We start from the raw sequence: 22,227 nt of genomic DNA on the forward strand, positions 1-22,227 counted from the left end.
TCTTATACCTAAATAAGTCTAAACCTACCTAGCACCAGATATTAAATTAAAGTAAGCTGAATTAAAGTAAAGTAAGCTGAATGGTCTATGTGTGGGTGGCTGGTTAAGACGAAGGGATTATTATTTGGGTTTCTTTTAGTAAATGAGAGAGACATCTTAAAATTAATAAATTAAAACTTTGTCAAAGTAGAGTGAGTTTAGAAAAAAAAATCAGACTTATTTGAGAAGCCATTATTTACATTAATATAATACAGCCAGTCTGGTATGGCTGACCAGCTTTTTCATGTTTCGGTTTGCATTTTAACTATTTTAGTGATGAGCTACAAGTATCGCACTGCAAACAACTGAAATCTAAAGTCAGATTTCTTAAAATAAGTGGATTTTTTATTTGAAGAGGTAAGTACGACTCTTGAACATATAACATTTAAAATAGGAAAAAAACCTTTATTGTCTGATTTCCAGTGTTTATTATCTAATTATCTTATTTAAAGAGTTTAAATACTCATCCCATTGGCAAATCATCTTATTTACCCACTCAAATTAAAGGTAAATGATCATTTTTGCAGAGTTGATGTGTGAAGGCCTCTTGCCATTACCCTACATTTTACACCCCCCCCCCCCCGGATAGATTCTCAGAATTAAGTTGATAGTCTGAAGGAATATCTTGCTAAAGCTGTTAGAGGTATAAAGAATGTCTACTGTGCAAAAATTAAGGGTAGATGCTTAACACCAAACCCAACAATAGAGGGCTTCATTGTTGTTTAACTCAACTGCTGTCAACTTAGCAGTGCAACAGCAGGGCATTGACCTACTTCCACAGTTTTATAATTAGTCTTGTGTTGCTGGCACAGATTTACTTTTAATGAAAATCAATCATTTTTAGCATATGTTGACATCGAGAGGAAATAAGCATAACGTGAAAGATCTTAACATGAGGCATGCATCGCATGCTCACTCATTTCTGTAGGACAGCAGCACATGATGTAATGTTAAATTCAGCGCTATGACGTCGAATCACCCCACTCGGTTTCTGAGCTCCCTATTGGATGATTTCGCTGGTTCTACGGGAGGTGGGGCAGATTCCAGTCTAACAACCTTGACTACCGGGAGCTCCCTCCCACACGTAATTTCATTGGCTGAAGAGTATCATGTTTACAAAAACATTCACCTTTGTTTCCCCATATTCATGTACAATTGTACATTTTATGTGATATATAAAACCATATTGGAGTTAAAGTTAGAATGTATATCAGCTTAAAGCACAAATATATTTTTATGGAAATTGCACCGTTACTTTTTCCCTATACAGGATTGATAATTAAATCTTTAGATGCAGTACATTATATATATTTCTTATTAATAAAACCTCGCTTTTTGCATTGCTATCTAGTTGTTTTGAAGTGCGTACCACACCCTTTAACCACTTTGTTCAACATTCAAAACAACCATGAGAAACGTGGGAATTTCCTCCGAGCTCAATGATTGGCTGGCTCACCTGTCAATCTTCAGGGTTCGTGTGGGTTCCTCTGCTAGTGCTGAATGAGCTTCAGTGTTTAAATCGGTTTGACAAGTTTTCCAGGGAGGATCATGGGGGGCCAGTTTGTGTAGCTAGTTGACATATCGATTAAAAGGAAGCGCCCTGGGTAACTATAGCTTGATTTAGTCCTAAAGTTTAACAGATGTAGAGACTTCAGCTGTAAGGGATTCTCTAAGCTTTCTGAAATCAGGTATTACAGACTCTCTGGATCAGGGAATCCAACGAGAGTGAAGATGAACCGCCTGTCTTTTGACGATCCCTCCTTGGACCTGGATCCATCACTAGGCTCCCTTAATGACCCCAGTGAAATTGACACAGCCCTCTTAAGCGACATCGATGGTAAGCAGTTGTATATTAATATTGATGGCTATTAAGTTATTCATGTTTAAGATGCCATACAAAATATTGCATGGACATTTCTTTCAGCATGGGTTTCTATTAATTCGTATTGCGCATCTTATAGGTCATTTACATCCGTGACAATGTTAAGACTTTAGCAGCGTATCTTTAATAAGACTCATAGCTATTATTAGCAATTTAGCTGTCGAATGTTTTACAGTCTGGTTTCATGTATCATTTATATTGGTTTTATTTTTCACTGCAGGGGTTTGTTTATATAGTTTTGTATGCAAACTGGTTGTTTTCGTGCTAATTTTAGCAGTTTATCCAAGCTAGTAAGGCTAGCTTGTTGCTAGCGGTTGTGAGAAAGCCCCGCCCCCCGCGTGGCTCGCCGACTGAGGTTACTCTCGTTCATTCCTCCTTCCTGGGTTCAGCTCCCTAAGTTGACCGAATTAATGAGTTTATATGTTTAAAATCATCACACCAAATGGTGTCTTATTGCTCCAAGCCATGTAAGTTAGAAAATATGCAATGCACTTTGTGATATTAACTACACGGGAGGATGAAAAAGATGCATTTCTATAAGCAATGTCGGATTTTTTTTTCTAAAATAATTCCACTGTGGGTCGCTGTTTATTTTATGAGTTTTGCCAGCTTTTAGCGTGATAAGCAGGAGTAGGTAAACAGTATCGGGTCGTGCTTCCTAAATTTGACCGACTGTAACCTCCTGGTGACGCTGCACGATGGTAACCTCCTAGAGCCAAGCATCTCTCCCTCTGCTCGCTTTCTTTACTCTGCGTAGCGAGTCTGAAAGCCGCGCTCTGATTGGTCAGGAGCGATCACCTCATGCACAACAGTGAAGCTGCGTTGCACTTCAGACACAACATTGACCAAGTACCACGTCTGATGGATGCGCGTATCTTGGACTTTATCCCTTCAAATCAGGAAGTGTGAACTTTACTCCACATTAAAAAAAATAAAAATATAAAATTGAGCACATCTATCATTAGTATATTAAGAATAGAATTGAGAAAATGTCAAATCAGCCCCTAATTGAAATACTCTACACATTTAAAACCTGCAAAAATACATTATTTGAATATTATTCATATACAGTTGGTATATTTTAGACATCCTTGAACTCAAGACCAGTTTTCTAACAATATAAAATTACACAAAAGCTAATTCAGATATATATGTTTGTATGTGCCTTTGTGCACATGTAAATGGCAATCATTACAACAGATGCACAACTTGCAGCTCATTATATTAATTTTTTTTTCTGGATTATGGATTGTAATGTTTTATTTTCACAGACATGCTTCAACTCATCAACAATCAGGACATGGAGTTTGGAGGACTCTTTGATCCCACTCACTTTTCTGGGGGCCCATCCACCCAGGAAATCAATGGCCTGTCTCCGAGCATGACCCCTGCCTCTCCTCCAGCTTCTACTCCCACACCTTCATCTTCATCCACCACAACCTCCTCTATCCTGAGCAGCAATCCACACTTGGATGCCCTGTTGGGTCCGCCCATTAGCCGTAGCTCTTCAACCCCAGACAAAGCCTTCCAGCCTTCGACCTTCCAGCAGTCTCCTCTGGCTCAGGTACCCAGCTCTGCACAGAGGCAGCAGCCGTCGCCCAGCCAGCAGGCTCAGATCCTCAGACAGCCCCAGATGGAACCGGCCCAGCCGACCCCTGTTCAGACAGCATCCCCTCAATGTTCGCCTGCACCGAATCCCACTTTCAGCCCCGCGACACAAACGCTCTTCACTTCACCAGCACCTCAGACCCCAGCACAGCCTCAGGCACAGCCTCAGGCACAGAGCACCTTCAGGAGCCAGAGCAGCTTTACAGGTAAGTCGGGTAACGGACGCATCGACAAGGAAGAAATGGTGCTTTAAAAAGTGGGGGTAAAATATCATAAATCTTTGTAAAAGCTGCTCTGATAGTTTCGATTCAGTTCGAGGACTCTTTCCTTTTATGTCTCACAGTTTAACACCCATAATGTTTCCATTTGCTCTATAGCTGTATTATGTAATAGAAAAATAATCCAGCGGGAACTTTTAACTGTCTTTAACTCACTCATTTATTCCTAGAATGTCATCAGTGTTTGAGTATCAGCTCCTTTGAATCAATATGACTTGAATGTAAACTTGCTTAACTCATTAATGAAACTAAATAAGCTGTTCCCAGGCTGTGCATGTATCCTTTGCTCATGTCCTAATTTCACTTTGATGTTGTTTACATTTATTGCGTGTGTTCTGATACAACTATTAATTAGAAGGTAAAGAGTTGTCACAACGAAGAAGCCTTTGGATATTGCTTTAATCAAGCAATCCCCCCTAATTGCTATTTCATTGACTTGGCTAAATAACATTGGCAAAGGGCTGTGTTTGTGCAGCGCTTAATGTAGATATACTGTAGGTCCTGCAGTGTTAAGTAGGTTCCCTGTAGTTTATTATGCATGTGTATGCAGTGAGAAGCCACAATGTTCAGATTACCAATGGAAGCTGCTCCATGACTCACTGGCTAAAGGCAATGTACAATACCGAGGTATTCAACTTTTAGAAAATCAATTGCAAAAATTAGGATGACATAGTTCCTTTTTTTTTTGCAATCCATTTTTTATTACAACATGGTGAACCTTTCTGACCCTGATACAGTTAGGCAATTACTGCGGCTATCTCAGTTTTATCTGATAAAGGGTAAAGGGTGACTTACTGAATTTTTTTTTTTTTTTTTTTTTAGTATACGTAATTTATTAAAAAGGTGAAAGGTTATCTGTCAGTCTGCAGACTTACGGTAATAACAATACACACACAAAAAACGGTGGGCTTGGTTAAAAATGATTGCAAAAATGACTGATTTCCTCTATGCTGATTTATTAGGCCCATCGAGCATTCCAGTAGTTTTGTGGGAATAAGAAAAATTCTGGTTCATATCAATTTTTCTTTAACATTGTGAGATATCTAGATTTGGGGATGCTGTAATTTAATTATTACTTTTAACATTGGACAGATTGGAGCCAGTCTGCTTATTTAGCTGCTGTTATCCTCTCAGAGAAATGTATGTTCTGATTGCTAAATCGGTAAAAATCGATGCTGAGCAGAGTGGTCTGATTTATTTATTTTTTCCTACCTGATATGCAGTCAGCAAATGTGTATTTTTTTTGTGTGCTTCCTACCCCAAATATTGATTAAAAATATGATTTTAAAATGCAGGTCAACCTTTGGTGTCTGCTTATGCATCAGTGTTAGGCCTCCTCCAGGCTGTTTTGATATGTTTAATGCTTAGTTTATTTATTTTTTTATGAGAATAATATACTTCTAGTAAGCGAATACTAAAATCCTTTAGTTTTTTGTCTTTTAGCAAAAGGGCATATGAAGTCTTTGTTAAATAACAGCTACAATGACAGACAAAAGTTAAGATAATATTAAAGGTGTAAAAGTTATTTATTTTTAACTACTACTGTCCATTACTTTATTCTTTTACAAACCTAATAAGATTAAGCACAACATCTTAACAAATGCAGTGTATAAAGATTTGATTCCTAATGTATCTCAATGCTGTCACTTTGCTGCAGTTGTCAGCCCCAGCAGTGTGAGCTCTCCTGCCACCAGTTTGTCATCCCCGTCGCCTCCAAGCGTCCAGCAGGTGGCTATACAGACCCAGCTCCAGGGTTTGACTACTGCCTCCCCCCTCCTGGCTACCTCAACAAGCCCTCCAGCTCAGACCATCACAACCCAAGTGCAGCAAGTACCTGTAAGTGTACAAGTTTGCTGCTTGATTGCATCTGAAATTGTAGAGTAGCGTAATGCCAGTTGTTTACGGGTCTCCTTTTGTCTGTGTATCAGGTGCTGCTTCAGCCTCAGTTCATCAAGGCTGAGTCTGTGTTGCTCACCACCCTAAAGCCAGACCCCTGTATGGTCACAACTGTGTCCTCACCCACATCTCTAGTTACAACCACCAGCCCAGTACAGACCACTTCCCTGCAGGTAAGAAATGAGGGCAAAAACGTTACTGCAATATTTAAAATTTAAGATTAATCACTAATTTTTTCCCAATTTCCAGGCTTTCTCCATGGGTGGGGGCACTATCCTGACAACCGTGCCTGTGATGGTGGACGCTGAAAAGCTTCCCATCAACCGCATAGCTATCACTAGCAAGGTGTCAGGCCAGCCGCACAAGGGGGAGAAGCGTACAGCTCACAATGCCATCGAGAAGCGTTATCGCTCCTCCATCAACGATAAGATCTTGGAGCTGAAAGACATTGTGGCCGGCACTGAAGCCAAGGTTAGAGACATTTTCTTCTACGTTCTTCTTTTAATCTGTATATGAAACTATCCGGGCGACACTGGTGCTGGATGAAGGGGTTTGCCCTGCAAATTGGGGTCAGAGGTAGGGGTGTAAATAATAATCGTTTTGTATAAGTGCCTCGATCCAACAGCCGACGATCCGATGCATCGACACGTCCGCAAGAGTATCGATTCATGTTTTGTTTTGTTTTTTCCCTCTAGCCTATTTTTATCCATTTGCTCCTGGACGTAATTCTGACTTCCGTGCTGCAGTGGTGCTAAAACTATTTTGCCCTCCTACCTCGCTTCCTTTAGCCACTGCCCTCTTTCCATTTGCACACACACACTCGCGTAAACAGCAGGCAAGACAGACATGGCAGGAATAGCGGAGGTGAAAGAAGAGGGTAGGCAAGACAGGCGTGGCGGAGGAAAATTTGAGTATCGTAAATAATCGAATCGTTGGGTCAGGAAATTGATACTGAATCGAATTACCATGATGAGTTTGATTTACACTCCTAGTCAGAGGGACTGGTGGCGCCAGTGTACAGCAGCCTAACGTCTGTCTTTGAGCCCCAGGGCAGCTGTGGCTGTAATGTAGCATACCACCATCAGTGGGTTAGTGAATGACTTAATGTAGTGTAGAGCGCTTTGGTCATGCCCTATGACTTGGAATAGAGCTATATAAGTACCATGCCATTTACCATCAATAAATGCCTTAGCATCTACATGTTTATATACGAAACAGTATGGCTTATTATACAGTGGTGAAAGGAATGGCAGTTTTAAGGTTAAAATTATTTTTTTTTTGTGAGAGACACTGACTGGTGTAGATGTTGCATTTAATCTATAATATTTTATATCATGTTGGCTGTGATTTTTCTCCTCCTTTAGCTCAACAAGTCTGCAGTGCTCAGGAAAGCAATTGACTACATCCGTTACCTGCAGCAGAGCAACCAGAAGCTCAAACAGGAGAACATGGCTCTGAAAATGGCGGCTCAGAAGAACAGTACGCATTTCAACTTTTATTATGTGTGTGATCTGCGGCGTGCTGCTCAGCAAGGCTGCAGCCTCCGGTGCCCCTGATGGTCCCCCTGACTGTTCTCTTTCCTTCTTCTGCCTCTCAGAGTCTCTCAAAGACCTGGTTGCCATGGAGGTGGACAGTCAGGCAGAAGTGAAAAGTGAGCTGCCCACTCCCCCGGCCTCTGACGTGGGCTCCCCGAGCTCGTTCTCACACTGTGGCAGTGACTCAGAGCCTGACAGCCCAATGGCAGAGGATACAAAGGTGTGCAGTCAACATTTTCAGTCATTAGCATTGGTGAAATCACTATAGAAATTGGGTTATTTGTATTTTATTATTTCTTGTAATCACGCTGCAACGTTTTTTTTTCACCAGCAGTCCACAGTTTTAATGTTTTTAGTTGCCCAAGAAGGACAGACTTGGGTTAAATTAATTGACACCAACTGTCTCTGTTTAAACCCTGTTTCGCATTAGCAACACATGGGCTTACTGGAGCAATCCACAACAGGCGGCGTGATCGGAGGCATGCTGGACCGTTCCCGCATGGCATTATGCGCCTTTACCTTCCTCTTCCTCTCCCTCAACCCGCTGGCTGCTCTGCTCTGCTCGTCCAGCAGCACCTCTACAGGAAACGCTGCGGACCTAACCCCCCATCATCATGCAGGAAGAAGTGTCCTGGGTGTAGATATTCCAGGTATGCCTGCTGGTTCACTTCCGCTCACAGATTACTGTTGTTATCACAGATTGCTTCACTTGTTGGCTGTCTCTTTTCTGTCCATAGCGGAGTCTTGGGGCTGGATGGATTGGATGCTCCCAACAATATTGGTGTGGTTGCTGAATGGTATTCTGGTGTCAGGAGTTCTGATCCGACTGTTGGTTTATGGAGAGCCTGTAACCCGTCCACATTCTGGATCGTCTGTGTTGTTCTGGAGACACCGCAAACAGGCCGACCTGGACCTCGCTAGAGTAAGCTTGTTTATTTTTCTACATCAGAATTATGACTAGAAATCAGTCTTCTGTGCTGTACATCATCTTTCCATCCTTGCTCCTCTCCACAGGGTGATTTTGCTCAGGCCAGCCATAACCTGTGGACCTGTCTGAAGGCCCTTGGTCGCCCCCTGCCCACCTCCCAGCTGGACCTGGCCTGTGCAGCTCTCTGGTCCCTGCTGAGATTCTGCCTTCAGCGCCTCTGGGTTGGCCAATGGCTTGCTGCGAGGGCTGGAGGCCTGCGCACAGATCGCCCCCTACAGGAGGATGCATGCAAAAGCAGCCGTGACGCTGCATTGGTTTACCATCGCCTGCACCAGCTTCACATGACCGGTAGATTTAACATGACAGATATCAGAGCCTATGTTAATTTGATTTGACTTTCTTAAAATAGATCTTTATTATGTTTTTAGCATTGTATTTGATTGTATTATCATCATTTTGAGAAAAAAAAAAAACAGCTTTTTCTTTCTTTCCTGCAGGGAAGCTGAATGGCAGCCACCTATCAGCTGTCCACATTGCTTTAAGTGCAGTGAACCTGGCAGAGTGCGCCGGCTCCTGCCTCCCCGTAGCCTGTCTGGCTGAGGTCTATGTCTCTGCAGCTCTACGTGTAAAAGCCAGCCTGCCAAGGATCCTACATTTTACATCTGTACGTCTTTATTTATAAAGCTCAAAGTTTATTTTAGTTCATCTTGTTCTTCTCTGATTTGGATCCAGCAAAACCAGTTGAACCACAGCTCAATCTTATCCCCTTACAGCGCGTGTTCCTGAGCAGTGCCCGTCAGGCATGCCTTTCATCCAGCGGCTGTGTTCCTCCAGCCATGCAGTGGCTCTGCCACCCCCTCGGCCACCGCTTCTTTGTGGATGGAGACTGGGCTATTCGCAGCACACCTAAAGAAAGCATCTACAGCCAGGCGGGAAACACTGGTAGGCAAAGAGGAACTTTATACCCTGATTTACTCTGTAGTCCGATATTCTCCACCTGAAGTAGTTTTTGGCATCTGTAATATTAACAATATCACATCCTTCCAGTGGATCCTCTGGCCCAGGTGACGCAGGCCTTTAGAGAACACCTACTGGAAAAGGCTCTTTATTGTGTCGCCCAACCGCATGGGGAGAAGGGCCCTAACCAGGCAGAAGGGTGAGAAAACACCAACAGCTTTTAAAAATGTCTTTGTTTTTAGGCGAGGTTAGAAACAAAGAGGGTTTTGGTAGTGATGGTTTCAAAAGTTCTTGGTAAATGAGAAGGTGTGGAGTCCCTGTTGACCTTTGGGAATGATTCTGTTATCAGGGAGTACGCTGATGCCTTGGAGTACCTACAGCTGTTGATTAGTGCATCAGATGCTGCTGGAGCCACATCCCAGTCCTTTGCAATCGGCTCCAATATGACCACTGTGACTGGTAGGTCAATTTCCAACATAAAGATTAGAATATTAGACTTGGACTCAACTTTATTTATCCCTTGGGATTACTCCTTCAGGGAAATTCTTGTTCCTCTATTTTATATAGAGTACAAAGGGCAGAGTTAAAGCAAGATGCCATTAAAGATAAAAATACAACAGACAATATAAAAAGAGTGTATATAGTACAAAAGAGCATAAAGTGGTAATGTCCTGGAATATTTTTCTTTTAGATGTAAAAATATCTGCACAGTAGACAGATAAGGAAAGACAACACTGTAGTTGATTTGGATTATTGTACTTGCACTGCAGAAATGTACATATTTATATAGTTAGTACATTTCTGCAGTGCAAGTGCAATAATCCTGTTAATACCTTCGTCAAATTATTTTTTTAATTTATCACTGCTGCTAATTTTAAAATTGTTGATGAGGGTTATTAGTATTATCATCATTAACATATTTTTCCTCTACTTTTTTTAAACCAACATTGTGTTAAAAAAGGAAAACATCAATAACTCCCCTCAAGTACCCTTAGTATTAAAATCTGTATATTTTCTTTAAAAAATTATTGCATAAGAAATGTTATATATAGAAATACAATAGTATCAATTCAGTTTATTTGTATAGGGCCAATTTACAACACATGTCATCTCAATGCACTTTACAATTCAACAATGTTATATTCATAATTATAGGAATGGTGTAGTAATTAAAAAACATACATTATAGTAGGGACAATTGTTAATATTTACTATTATTATTTTGTTATAGTTACACAAGTAATGAAGAGCTGTTGTAGAATTAGTTTGTTTGGACATTTTTAAATTTGTTTCTGTATTTGTATTAGCACCAATCTTGAGACAAACAGATAACTCAAAGAATAACAAAAAAAATGCAAAAAATAGAGCATGGATTCTATCTAAGCGTTTATTTTACAGGACAGTGTTTTATCCTCACATGACCCATCGCTCTAATTCCCCCTGCACTGTTTACAATATCTAATGAGCCGACAAACTAAGTCCATTCATGTTCTTTTGAAATCATGTATCTAATTTCCACTTTGACCGTCGCAGCTCTTCTCTCTGTCTTTACTAATCTAAGCGAAACGGGGGCCCGGTGAAAAGCAGGCATGCTGGATTGCTTCATTTATCTTCAGCGCTGTCAAATCTGTGCTCACCTTGAAAGGAGGAAGGGAAGCGAGACTGCGCAGGGGTTTAATGGGAAACTTTTCTTGGCAGAGCCTGAGGTTGCTCTCCGTGTTTTACAATGCGCTTTTTGGAGGTTGCACCATTGTGCAGCTGAATATATTACCCCCTTTAAGGGATCTTCTGTGGGCACATGGTGGGACGCTAATAGAAGATGGAGTCAGTGGTCAGAACCTAGACAGCAGTTGCCTGTGTTGTCATACATGTTAAATGTGAAAAAAGCCGATGGGGAGCTCAAATATTTGCATAATTGCCTGTCTATTGGTGGGGGTCTCATTTTTACTTTTTTTTTCTCCATCACAAGGCTGCGACCCCCACTCGAAATGGTGGTCCTCAGTTGCCATAGTGATCATCAACTGGCTTCAGGGAGATGATGCTGCAGCAGAGAGGCTCTATCCAACTGTGGAGCACCTGCCCCGCAGTCTACAGAATGCAGAGTAAGTGCTGCATCTGTTTCAGGGAGGTTTTCTATAACTTTGGCCTTCTCTGGGCAAACTCACTGCGCACAAACAAAAACTCACTGTACACAGTCGTACCCTTGCACTGCTCAAACCGTGTCCTTTTTTTATGATTCATTTCCGGTTCCTGCAGGAGTCTGCTGCCCAAGGCGTGTCTCAACACTTTCAGGTCAGTCAGAGCTCTGCTGTCCAAGCCAGAAAACTGCCAGCTGAGTCTGAGCCACACTGACAAGGCCAGCGCCCTGCTCCGAGACAGCCTCAACCTGGGACCACACGGCCACAGCTCCAGCTTAGACAAGGTACACACAAGCATGAGTCATAATGATATTTCAGGGAGGGAATGTAACGGTATAGCACAAAAAACAAAGAGAAAAAACATCCCATTTTCCACAATTTAAACCCTCAGGGTTTACCTGACATCGGAACTCTAGAATTCCCTCCTGCAGCCGTTACTCTATGGCAGAGGTCAGGGATTAGCGGACCACGGTCCAGATCCGGACCCAACCTGATTAAAACATTTATAAATTACTGCTTGTTGCCCGACGACACTTGAGGCGCTTCTCCTGTTAATATGGTAAAGCCGTCTGAAACGCCGGGACCAGGGTACACCTGATACAAATTAGCCAGTTAGCTGTGTCAAATTGGATCACTGCTGCAAGCAACATTTAGATGGAGCACGCAAACCTGTGGCAAGCTGGGCGATGGGACAGAAGGAGAAGACGATGAGAAAAAGAAAGCAGAGAAAGCGTGGACTGCTGGATGAAGCGCAGTGAACTGGTGAAAAAAAAGTGAAATATCGTGCTCAAAGGTGACCCTGCATATTTTGAGTATGTTTGCTCAACCTACTGCTGTTAGCAGGATTCTCCACCAGGAACAGAATAAAAAATAAATATGGATCCAGGCTCAGGAATGAGCATCTTGATATCTGCTTGAGAATGGCTTCGGGGCCAGTCACACCCAGTTTTAAAAGCCTTGCAGGGCAGCGTAAAGCCCACTGCTCTCATTAAGCCAAAAAACAAGAAAATATGTCAATCAGGACATTTTCTATATACCGAACTGAACGATTGTTGTTCTCTACTTCAAAAAACACTTTAGATTTTAAAATGGAAAAATGTTCTATTTTTTTTTATTTACAAATTCAATGTATAACATGGGTGTATAAACACCTCATTTTATTTCAATGTTAAATTCTGTTTAACAGATTATGATAAAAGTTGTCTCCGGACCTTTACTGGTTGGTGATTTTCTTAATTCGGACCCCACTGTTTTTTAATTGGTTACCCCTGCTCTATGGGATGCTGCAGATGGGGATTCTGGTGAACCGCCAACTCACGCTGTGAGTGTGTCTATGGCCAGAGCTGTTGTGCATTGTAGTTGCATTGCATGTGTCTCCTAAAAGTGCAATGTACCTGCAGTGCAACACAGAGCTGAGCCACAAACAAAGGAGCACACAATGAGGCTTTTGTTTCTGCTTTGCAAAATCTCTATAAGTTCTGTTCTGGGCCCATTAGATTTCAGTCTACTTGTGAAAGGTAGAAAAAAAATCATCATCTAGATCTAAAGATGGAAGATATTTTAGTTTTCTTTCTTTTTTTTTTTTTTGGCTCTGAAAACGCCTCTTATTTCTGTATTTGAACTCATCCCATTCGTATTCCTACAGGTTGTGGAGTTATTGGTGTGTGATCTCCTGCTTGTTTTGAGGACCAACATCTGGCGTCTACAGCAGCAAAGCTCTAGTCCAACAGGATCAGGCTTGGCGAGCAGCACCGGTCCGGTCGGCCTTCATCAGGCGTCTCCTCCAGAACTTCAGGGCTTTCAGCAAGACCTCTGTTCCCTGCGCAAACTGGCACACAGCTTCAGGCCTGCAATGAGAAGAGTAGGTTAAATTATTAGCTGTATGTTTCAGGTGGTCGATAAACTGCTTTAATTAGGCGTCCAGTTGTTTTGCCGGTGATCAGTCCTTATAAAACACATTTATGGGCACCACTGGTGAAGCAGTAACCATTAAAGGTTGATTTCAGGTAAATAGGGTTCATTACTCTGCTGAAACACTGCTAAACCAATTTTCACTTTACTGACACAAAGCAACATATTTAAAAAGTTCTTAATTCCAAACATTTGAACCTTGGAAGAGAAACAGACCTACAGCATTAAAGATTTTCACCTTTCACCTTATGTTAAAGTCCTATCTAACCGAAGCACACAGTTCAAGCTGGAGTCCAAGAGTTTAGCAAAGTCTACATGTTTGTTAGTGAAAGGAAAGAAACGGTTAGTTTTTTTTTTTTGCCACATCATTTTGAATGCCATCGGGCATAAAGACGGTATCCAATAGTTTTTACAGAGAACTTCATATCTAAAGATGCCATCCTGTTTATAGAAATGTTGAAACTTTTCTATCCTTCTCCTTATTATACATATTGATGTCATTGAGTAAGGAGCGGCTTTCTTTAAATCTTTTTAGGTCTTAAGATTAAAACTAATCTAATTGTGTTATTTACAGGGTCTGTAATTAACTGCATTTAATTTGAAAATTATTAATCTACGAAATGGACATAACAGTAAAAAAATCCTTTTGCTCCTAAATGGTTAAATAAATTTGCTCCTAAGTGATTTAATAAATAAATATATGAGCCCAACACAAATATTTAATGCTTTTAATCCATAGTTTAGGTTAGTCAACCATCAGATTGGCTGAAAGCTATAATCCGTGTAGATTTATATAAAAGAAAAAAAAATTAATGAAGCAAAAAAACCTACTTCTTTAGAAGTGTGTACTTATGTGTACATTAACATTAATTATTGCACAATACCTTTAGCTGAATATGCTAAAAATCCAGATTAACAAGGAATGCATTATTGCCTTTAAGAGTTCAGAGTTTGCTGTAACCCAAAGTTAAAGCTGCGTTTCTAATAATGACAATGGCAGTAGAGCTTTGCAGAAAGCATGGCCTTTCAGAGATCAACATTTGCTACCCGACGTTTAGTTCATTTAAAACATATAGCACTTAAGCTAGTTAGTTACCTAGACAAACAATCCATGTCCATTTCAGTGGTTCGCGGTTTAGTTTATCAGACTGACTTATGTCACTGATGCTGCTTGTTTGTCAGATTTACTTGTGTACAAGAAACGTTAAATAGGCTTTTTCTGGATTTTAGTACATATAGAAATAAAATGCAATTAATTGCAATCATTTTTGTTTTTACATGTGAAAATCTATACAAGTAAAAGTCCTGGCCGTAATAAAAGACAATTACTTTAATAAAGCTGCGTACAATCCTGTCTTTCCCATTATGAGTATCTGCAAGGAAAAATCCATCGTATCATATTTTATTAAAAAAAGTCCTTAGAAATTCTAATTTTTAAAACAGAAGCACAAATAAGAAATGCTTCAGTTCATTAGTTTAGCAGGTTTGTTGCAGACTTGTTTCTCTTGTATGGTGTAAGTAATCAAATTTGTAATTTTCCAGTACGCAAACAGGACATGTACATCACATGTTAAACGTGTAAACGAGGCAGAGCTCATACTAAATGCGTTCAGGATAAGTAGATGGTAAAAATCTCAGTAAAATACAATTCTAGGTACTTCCCCTCCTAACACACACAGACAGACGCACACAGCGCCTGAGGCGAGTCTGTGGCAGCGCTGTTCACAAAGCCTCCGAGTGTCTCTGAGGTAGAGCTGAACATTAGGTGTGAGTCATCATCACTCGCTCTCATTCTTCCTCTTTGCCTCTGATCTCTCTCTCTCTCTCTGCTTCTTTCCAGTTGTTCCTTCACGAAGCTACCGCCAGGCTGATGGCGGGGGCCAGTCCCACCAGAACTCATCAGCTATTGGACCGTTCACTGCGGCGCCGAGCAACACCCGGAGCCAAGACAGGTGTGTTTTTCCGTATGGAGAGGCTTTCGTTTTAGATTTCATCTGATCCGTGTAAATAACCCAGACACAGAACATTTCTGGAGAAGTTTCTCAGGTTGCTTACTTCTTTTATTGCAGTTCTGAGTTTTGTTGTCATGAAAACAGCATAAAATGTATTGTACACCACGTTTCACTCTTCAACCCATTTCATTGGGTCTTAAGGGGATTCGAGGAAGCAACAATTATCTGACACAGCTGCTTTATGAAGGCCTCTGAGTTATGTTAGATGATATTCAGGAATAAACAACATCCTAAAAAAAAACACGCTGATCATCTAAGGAGATGTCTAAAGTTTAAATTAGGTTTGAAACAATATGAGAAGCTTTGAAAAGTCTCCACCAGAACTTTCTAATCCCTCGTCTAAAAGTGAAGGGCATGCAGCAAAACTGCAAACCCAACAAAACATGGGTGTCCACCACCCAAGGGAGATCTACGCTGCAGTTACTAGATCTGCTGCGTGAAGAAAACTTAGGCCTTCAGAGAACAGCTTCATAAAAACTTAATTTATAGGCTACTGAGGGGGAAAAATACATTCATCTCTTTGTTTCTTTGTGTTTATATGACATAAAATCTCAACAAAATGTGGAATTTTGTGGTTGTAAAGTGACAAAAGCAAGGAAAGCAAAGACATAAAGCTTCACATTCTGATATAGTCTCCTGACCATCTGTGATCTAATGTTTTTGTTTTTTATCTGCGTGCAGAGGAGGAGTGCGAGGCGCGGCCCGGCCAACGGGAGCAGGCTGAGGCCGTGATGCTGGCTTGCCGCTACCTTCCCCCCTCATTCTTGTCGGCTCCGGGCCAGAGGGTGGGCATGCTTGCCGACGCAGCGCGCACCCTGGAGAAGCTCGGAGACAAGAGGACCCTCCACGACTGCCAGCAGATGATCATTAAACTGGGCAGTGGCACCACCGTCACCAGCAGCTAGAGGGAGGGAAAGCAGAGGTGCGGGAGGGAGACTTGCATGGACGCTGTATATTAAAACACCTGTTTTATACAAAAGGGCACATGTAGAGGCAGAGTAGAGACTTGCTTCTGCTGAAACCGCCTCTATTTGATGTGTAGTGGCAACAAACTGACAGGTTGCTCCTCCTACGTATCCGACCCCACATCTTAAGGCACTTTTCCTTTATGGTCATTTAAAAGAAATGTATGAATTAATGTGAGAAAATGGGAAGTATGTTTTTTTTTTTTCTTCAATCTGGCCAAACTCCCTTGTGAGAATAAAATGCAGTGCCCCGGTTTGACCACAATGAGGAGCCACCTCTTCCCAGAGGTGGGAGCAGAGAGGTGAGGAGCTCATTCAGTGGAGCTCCACCCTCCCTTCTCCTGACTGTTTGGCAGATCTGCACCTTTTTCCCAAATCAAAGAGGGCTCAGCGTGTGGGAGTGAAAAGTTTCCTTGGTTTTTTATTTTGGGGGGGGGGGTTGATAAATAAAATGTAACCAAACTCTTTGGTTTGAGTGTGGGAAGCCACTCCATGCTGCAGAAGTTTAGTCACCAGCTGGCTAACCCTCCCCGCCTCCTATCTGCACTAGCCCTGCCAGGCTGCTTTCAGTGAGTTAACAATAAGGCTTTATGAAATTATTTTCATAGCTGTTGTGTATTTGTTTTGCTGTGTACATATTTTACAACATATTTATAATCTGGAGGAACTTTGATTAGGAGTTATTTTGCATAAGCAGAGATACAAGCTCATTTCCTCTCATTAAATTCATTCTAAGTGCTTTTCTTAGAGCAGGTTTAGTCAAGTCATGACTGTACAGCATAGATCTAAGGTTTTTGAACTTTTTAGGTCTTGGACATTTATGATATCATAAACAGTCTACAATGAGGCAAAAGGAAAACATCCATTTTCTTCTGTATTTAACACCATCTTCAAGGAAAACATTTGCTCTTTCCCCTTACTGGTTTCATAATTTGACATGAACTACATTATCATGAGTTCTTTTTTTTATGTAATGTAAACATTTTCAAAAAAAAAGTTTTTTCATGTTCCAGTACCAGTCTGTTTTTTTTATAGTTGGTCAGATGACGTTTGAAAATATTTGAAACAGCTTTGTTTTAAGGTACAGTCCTGTAACTGAGATTATTTCCTCCCTTGTTATATTGTTCTTTTTTTCCATCTTACATGTAAATATTAAATCATTTTGTAAAGAAAACTTGATGCATCATGTCTTTATTGGTTAATCATATTATGAAAATATTATCACAATGATGGTTTTAAACTTTCTTAGGACACACATCTACAGGAATGACAGGCTCTGTAGAAGGGTGACCTATAGGTTTCTATTTTTCTTCAGGTAAACAATTCATGGAATGATCCAACATCACAAAGAAAATTTAAATAAGCCCAGGAAATGTCTGATATCTTGCACTGACCTGTATTTTTCCTCTTTTGTCAGATATGTATTTAAAAAAAAAAAATGTTGGTTTACCTTTGAGCTTCCTGCATCAATTAGAAATGTTTTGCGTTTTATTTTAACCTCTAAGTTTTAATTGACATGCAGAGAGTGATGTTTAAGTCTTTGCATGTTTGTTACAAAACAGAAGTGGCAATTACAAAGTTGTAACTTAATAATTGTCCTTTTTTTTGTAAAAAAAAAAAAAAAAAAAGTTTTGAAGAATTTTAATTTGGTTTAATACAGATTTTTAAATGATCTAAAATGTCCTGAGAGGAACCTTAGCTGCCAGAGTGAAAGAGAATGCATTTCTTTACCAGTGATATGTTTTAACTACCTCTACCTCTTAAATAGGAAAAGGTTAGTGAAAATTGTGTATTTTGTTTCCTTATACAAACAAAATAAATGATTTTTCTGTTTTTCCTATATCCAGACACCAAATATCTGTATCATGGGAGGTGCTTTTTAAAATATACCGTAAAGATCATACTGTCCTATGCTTGACATATGTAGGCAGTGACATTACAAAGTAAAGCTTATACCGTTTGTGCTAAAGTTAAGATGTAAATGAAGGGAGACTGCATGTAAGACACTTTCTTTTTGGTGTCTTAGATTTTATGACATTCAATTTTAACATCTAGAAACACAAACCAAATTTTATTATCAAAACATTGAGAAGGATTTTTATTTTATTTTTTTAGAATTTTTTCCAGTGCGTACCTAATCAAAAGACAAAAAAATATTTTTTTCCCCAAAATACTGAGAAAAAGCAGGTGAGATTTTTACGTCTTGATTCACTTTAGCCAATTTCCTGTCTTATCTATAATTTATTTAGATGCCAAATCCCTAAATCACATTTAAAAGTTTATTGTATATCTGATTTTTTTATTTTATTTTATGCATACAGTGAAGTCCAGTCTCGTCTGTTAATATAAACTGTACAGTTAGTTTAGAGATAGAGGTATAGTAGTGGATTTTCTTTTTCTGGGTGGATCATCAAAATAAATGGTCCTCCTAATTGTCAATCATTCAGGTGATAAGTTTACATAAGGTCGTCCTATGTGCTCGTCCCCATTTTCACTTACTTTGGGAGAGTCTGACATAGTGGAAAAATTGCAAATCTTCTTTTTGACAGTAAGCTTGTATGAGCAATGCAAACAGCAACTTTTAAACTGAGCGTGCACGAGGAGAGAAGGGCTCTTGCGCGCGTTTAATAGGCATTCCCTGTCTGGAGCGGGTACAGGGTTGGGCATGTACATTTTTTTTAAGATGGAGAGGGTGGGTCTTTTCAAAGATTTGTGAAAATCCTCCACTATACCTTTAAGTCTGGGATTTCCCTTAATGTATCAAAGTGTGCGATGAGTGAAGACAAAAACAGCAGGCATTGGTTGTAGCAGCATTGAAAGGTGCTGGTATATTTAACATTGGCGTTACAAAAAACATTTCAAACAAAGTGATGCTGTGTCGTCGAGTCCAAAACAAACAGACATGAAAATCAAGAAAACGGCATGCTTCCACTTAAGACAAGTGACATTCCAAAAAAAGGGATTTCTTCTTTGTTTTTTTTTTTGTTTTTGTTTTGTATCATCAATGGATTCTTTTAATAACATTTTATAAGCAATAACGTATTCCATTTTATAGAAAATAAACATCTCTAAGAAATACTATACACAATTATATTAGTACATCACATCTTACATTTAAACAGCATCAAATACTTCTGTACACCATTAAATAATGAGCTTTGAAAAAAGAGAACGTTTGGTGTGCCGTTTTTGCACTTTCTTTTCTGCTTTAATACTTAAATATCTCTTTCTGATATGACTAGAACGTTTAATGCCTCTCTGCGCAGTGCAACGTTATATTGCCCAGCAGAGAGAAGAAGAGGCTACATTTTCCATACGCAGACAGACAGGTGGAGCGTCTCTTTGCGTAGCTGCGGATTAATTACACATATTCGGATATTTCTGAGCTGTACATTGACTTGAAGTGGGATGAAACTGACTCTGTGTCCATAATCCGAGTCCTCATTTGATCTGGTATGATGATGAATTCTGCTGTATTTACTGAATGTTTACATAGTTGAATCAAACTCAACAGGTTTCATGTTTTTTTATGCTTTTTTTTCGTATATATTTATATATTTTAATTTCTGAGTAACACAAAGTTTGACATATACCAAGGGTGACGCAATGATGTTGCCTAGTCATAATGCACATCAATACACACCTTTAAAGATAAGAGCATTTTATTAAAATACATTTTTTTTCCCCTTGGAACCTGGAAAGCACGTCATTTACAGTTTCCTCATTTATTTTTAGCTTTGTCTCTTGTTCCAAACACAAATGCAAACATTGAGATAGTACATCCAGTGGTTGGTTGCTGTATTTTTTTGTCTATTTTCTGTAACAGTTGTTTTAGTCATGAAACAGCCCAACATTATGATGCAACCGCCATCATGTTTGACACTTGGTACATTTTTTTTTTATCTATATATATTTTTTTAGACGATATCGGGCGCTGAAGATGCACTTCTGCACTCAGACACATATTTAAACACAAACACATGGTGAGGGTGGGGCTGTGGAATGAGTATGCAATGGTCATCACTTATGCACAATGATAACGTGTGGATTGGATCCTGTTGGCCCCTTTGGTGAGGCAACCAAGGGTCGTTCCTGCCCAGTTTTCTGAGGATGATAGGAATCCATCCGAATGAAGGACGGACACGTGCATACACACATGTTCCTCGCTCTGCATGTCCAGCAGTTTGCAATAGGGTCCTTGCAGAAGCTCCTCCCCCACATAGACAGTGTTACCACTGCCTGCCTTATCGTGATGGACTGTTTCCAGGAAGCAGCTGTTCAGCTCTCCAGGATAGGAGCCGCTCCTGGCTCCACACCTTGACACCACCTCTGGCCATCGTGCCTATTCTCATTCATCACTGCAGTTCTTGCAGCATTTTTGGCTTGCGGGATAAGTGGCAGAATGATGATATTGATAGTGAAGGTGAAATACTGAGATATCTTACAGGTCCTGTGGAAGAAGAAAGCAGAAATTTAGAGACATTTAGAGCGACTTTCATCATCCTAATTTATGAGCTTCTTTTTTATTTTCCTTTTGTTTGAGACAGAAAGAGCTTCAGGCAGCTGTGATGCAGGTGGAAAGCCTCCAGGCCACTCTGAGCACAGAGAGGGAGGCTTATGCAGAACTGTGTGAGAGGGAAATATGCAGGAAGCACTAAAATGAGGCAGCTGCATAAAAGAGGGCATGAAGGCAGCTGACTGTGTTTACTGTAAAAAAAAAAAAAGGACTTTGTAATTGTGCTACCATTCTGGCAGCAATGTGCTTTCATTGCCTTACATGAGTTTCCATTTCTCTAGAACCCTTTCTTATTTGGTTGTACTACAACCACAGGTTTTGGTGTATTTACCAGGATTTAAGTCAAACAGAAATCTGAAAAAATGTTGGATACGTTTATATTTAGTTGCATTTATTCAAAGCTTTGAGTAAACACGTTTTGAAGCAAGTTTTTATTTTTTAAAAATTGAAACTAGATTTTTTGCACATTCTTTTTTACAGAACAATTGTAAAACTCACTTAGGTATAATGGAAAGCATTTCTGTACATTGGCCTGCAGGTTTAATTCCAGGCCTGGGGTCTTTCTGGATGGAGATTGCATGTTCTCCGTGAGCATGTGTGGATTCTCTCAAGGACTAAGCAGGAGGAAATAGATGGATGGATCTCTGTACATTTCAAATGTTGCAATATATAGAAACAAATCTGAACCTTGACTGACCATTCTACTCAGGTGTCTCCTCCCATGATCTTCCCTTTCCATGCTAAACCATGTCTTGTTGATACTTTTCTGACACATATTTATGCAAATGGAGCAAAACGTTTCCTTTCCATCCAATCTGAGCAAAGGACCACTGCAGCTGTACTATTGTTTTCTCTATGCTTCCTTTTTGTCCCTCAAGCCGGGGTTTGATGGACCTCTGCTGCTTCTCTGATTAAAATTTTCATTTCCCAGTCTGTCACTCACAGCCTTGGAGAACTGACCTTCCTCTAAACCACCCCATGATGTTACCTCTGACCTATCCGCTGTGATCCTTCATAAGGCTGTTTGTTCACTAATATTTTCCAACAAACCTCTGAGAAATGTACAGAACAGCTGCACCCATACCATGTGTTGATAATCATTCACAAAACAATTATTTTGCTGCAGTTACAGCTTTATGTTGATCCATCAAATAATAAGATAGACTGAGGTTTGTGGTTTAAATGATAAATCGAATGTTTTTGCAAGCCTTTCATCCAGCCTCCGAACTGCCAGCTGCCCATCCTCATGCCCTGCTTAGCACTCTGTCCTTTGTCTTTCTTTTTATGCTCTCTCTCTCTCCATTTTCACATCCCTGTAGTAACACATTATGCTTTACACCTTTATTTTTTCCCACCTTAACATCACCGAACAGCTCTCCTCTTTTGTTGCTCTTCTTTTCTCGCACTCTCATCCTCTCGCAGTCGGCTGCTCTCTCTGATATAACTGTCCTGATTCTGCTTGGGTTTTTTTCTAGCTCAGCTGCAGCCCAAACTGTGTTAATGTCCATGTTTTATTTTTGCATCCATGAGGATATTTGTGATCTAACCTAAAAATGATCCCA

The 22,227-nt window shown here is 40.2% G+C and overlaps 2 protein-coding genes across 2 annotated transcripts in view; one reads left to right on the forward strand and one right to left on the reverse strand.

The window, feature by feature from the left end:
• The first annotated feature begins 1,531 nt into the window (after positions 1-1,531).
• On the forward strand, positions 1,532-17,312 carry srebf1 (sterol regulatory element binding transcription factor 1). Its single transcript, XM_038307745.1, has 19 exons — positions 1,532-1,876; positions 3,193-3,735; positions 5,465-5,643; positions 5,736-5,876; positions 5,953-6,174; positions 7,068-7,182; positions 7,301-7,458; positions 7,669-7,888; positions 7,976-8,160; positions 8,253-8,514; positions 8,664-8,830; positions 8,940-9,108; positions 9,214-9,322; positions 9,473-9,582; positions 11,093-11,225; positions 11,380-11,545; positions 12,907-13,122; positions 15,013-15,124; positions 15,866-17,312. The coding sequence occupies exons 1-19, from the start codon at positions 1,771-1,773 to the stop codon at positions 16,087-16,089; spliced, it is 3,537 nt and encodes a 1,178-aa protein (XP_038163673.1). The 5' UTR covers positions 1,532-1,770; the 3' UTR covers positions 16,090-17,312.
• Positions 17,313-18,947: 1,635 nt separating this feature from the next.
• The window catches only part of LOC119798367 (retinoic acid-induced protein 1), an 83,758-nt gene continuing 80,478 nt past the window's right edge, over positions 18,948-22,227 (reverse strand). Inside the window, exon 6 of the mRNA XM_038307801.1 lies at positions 18,948-20,599. Coding sequence (XP_038163729.1) covers positions 20,591-20,599 — 9 coding nt within the window. The 3' untranslated portion in view covers positions 18,948-20,590. The remainder of the gene's footprint in view (positions 20,600-22,227) is intronic.

The sequence above is a fragment of the Cyprinodon tularosa genome, unplaced genomic scaffold, assembly GCF_016077235.1.
Source record: "Cyprinodon tularosa strain WSP-4 unplaced genomic scaffold, ASM1607723v1 ctg62, whole genome shotgun sequence".
Taxonomy (NCBI): Eukaryota; Metazoa; Chordata; class Actinopteri; order Cyprinodontiformes; family Cyprinodontidae; genus Cyprinodon; species Cyprinodon tularosa.

Excerpts from the sequence above, each read along its gene's own strand:
- srebf1 (XM_038307745.1), top strand. The coding sequence starts at position 1,771 with ATGAACCGCCTGTCTTTTGACGATCCCTCCTTGGACCTGGATCCATCA. Across the intron at positions 1,877-3,192 it reads CCTCTTAAGCGACATCGATG|ACATGCTTCAACTCATCAAC; the intron begins GTAAGCAGTTGT and ends TTATTTTCACAG. Across the intron at positions 9,109-9,213 it reads CAGCCAGGCGGGAAACACTG|TGGATCCTCTGGCCCAGGTG; the intron begins GTAGGCAAAGAG and ends ACATCCTTCCAG.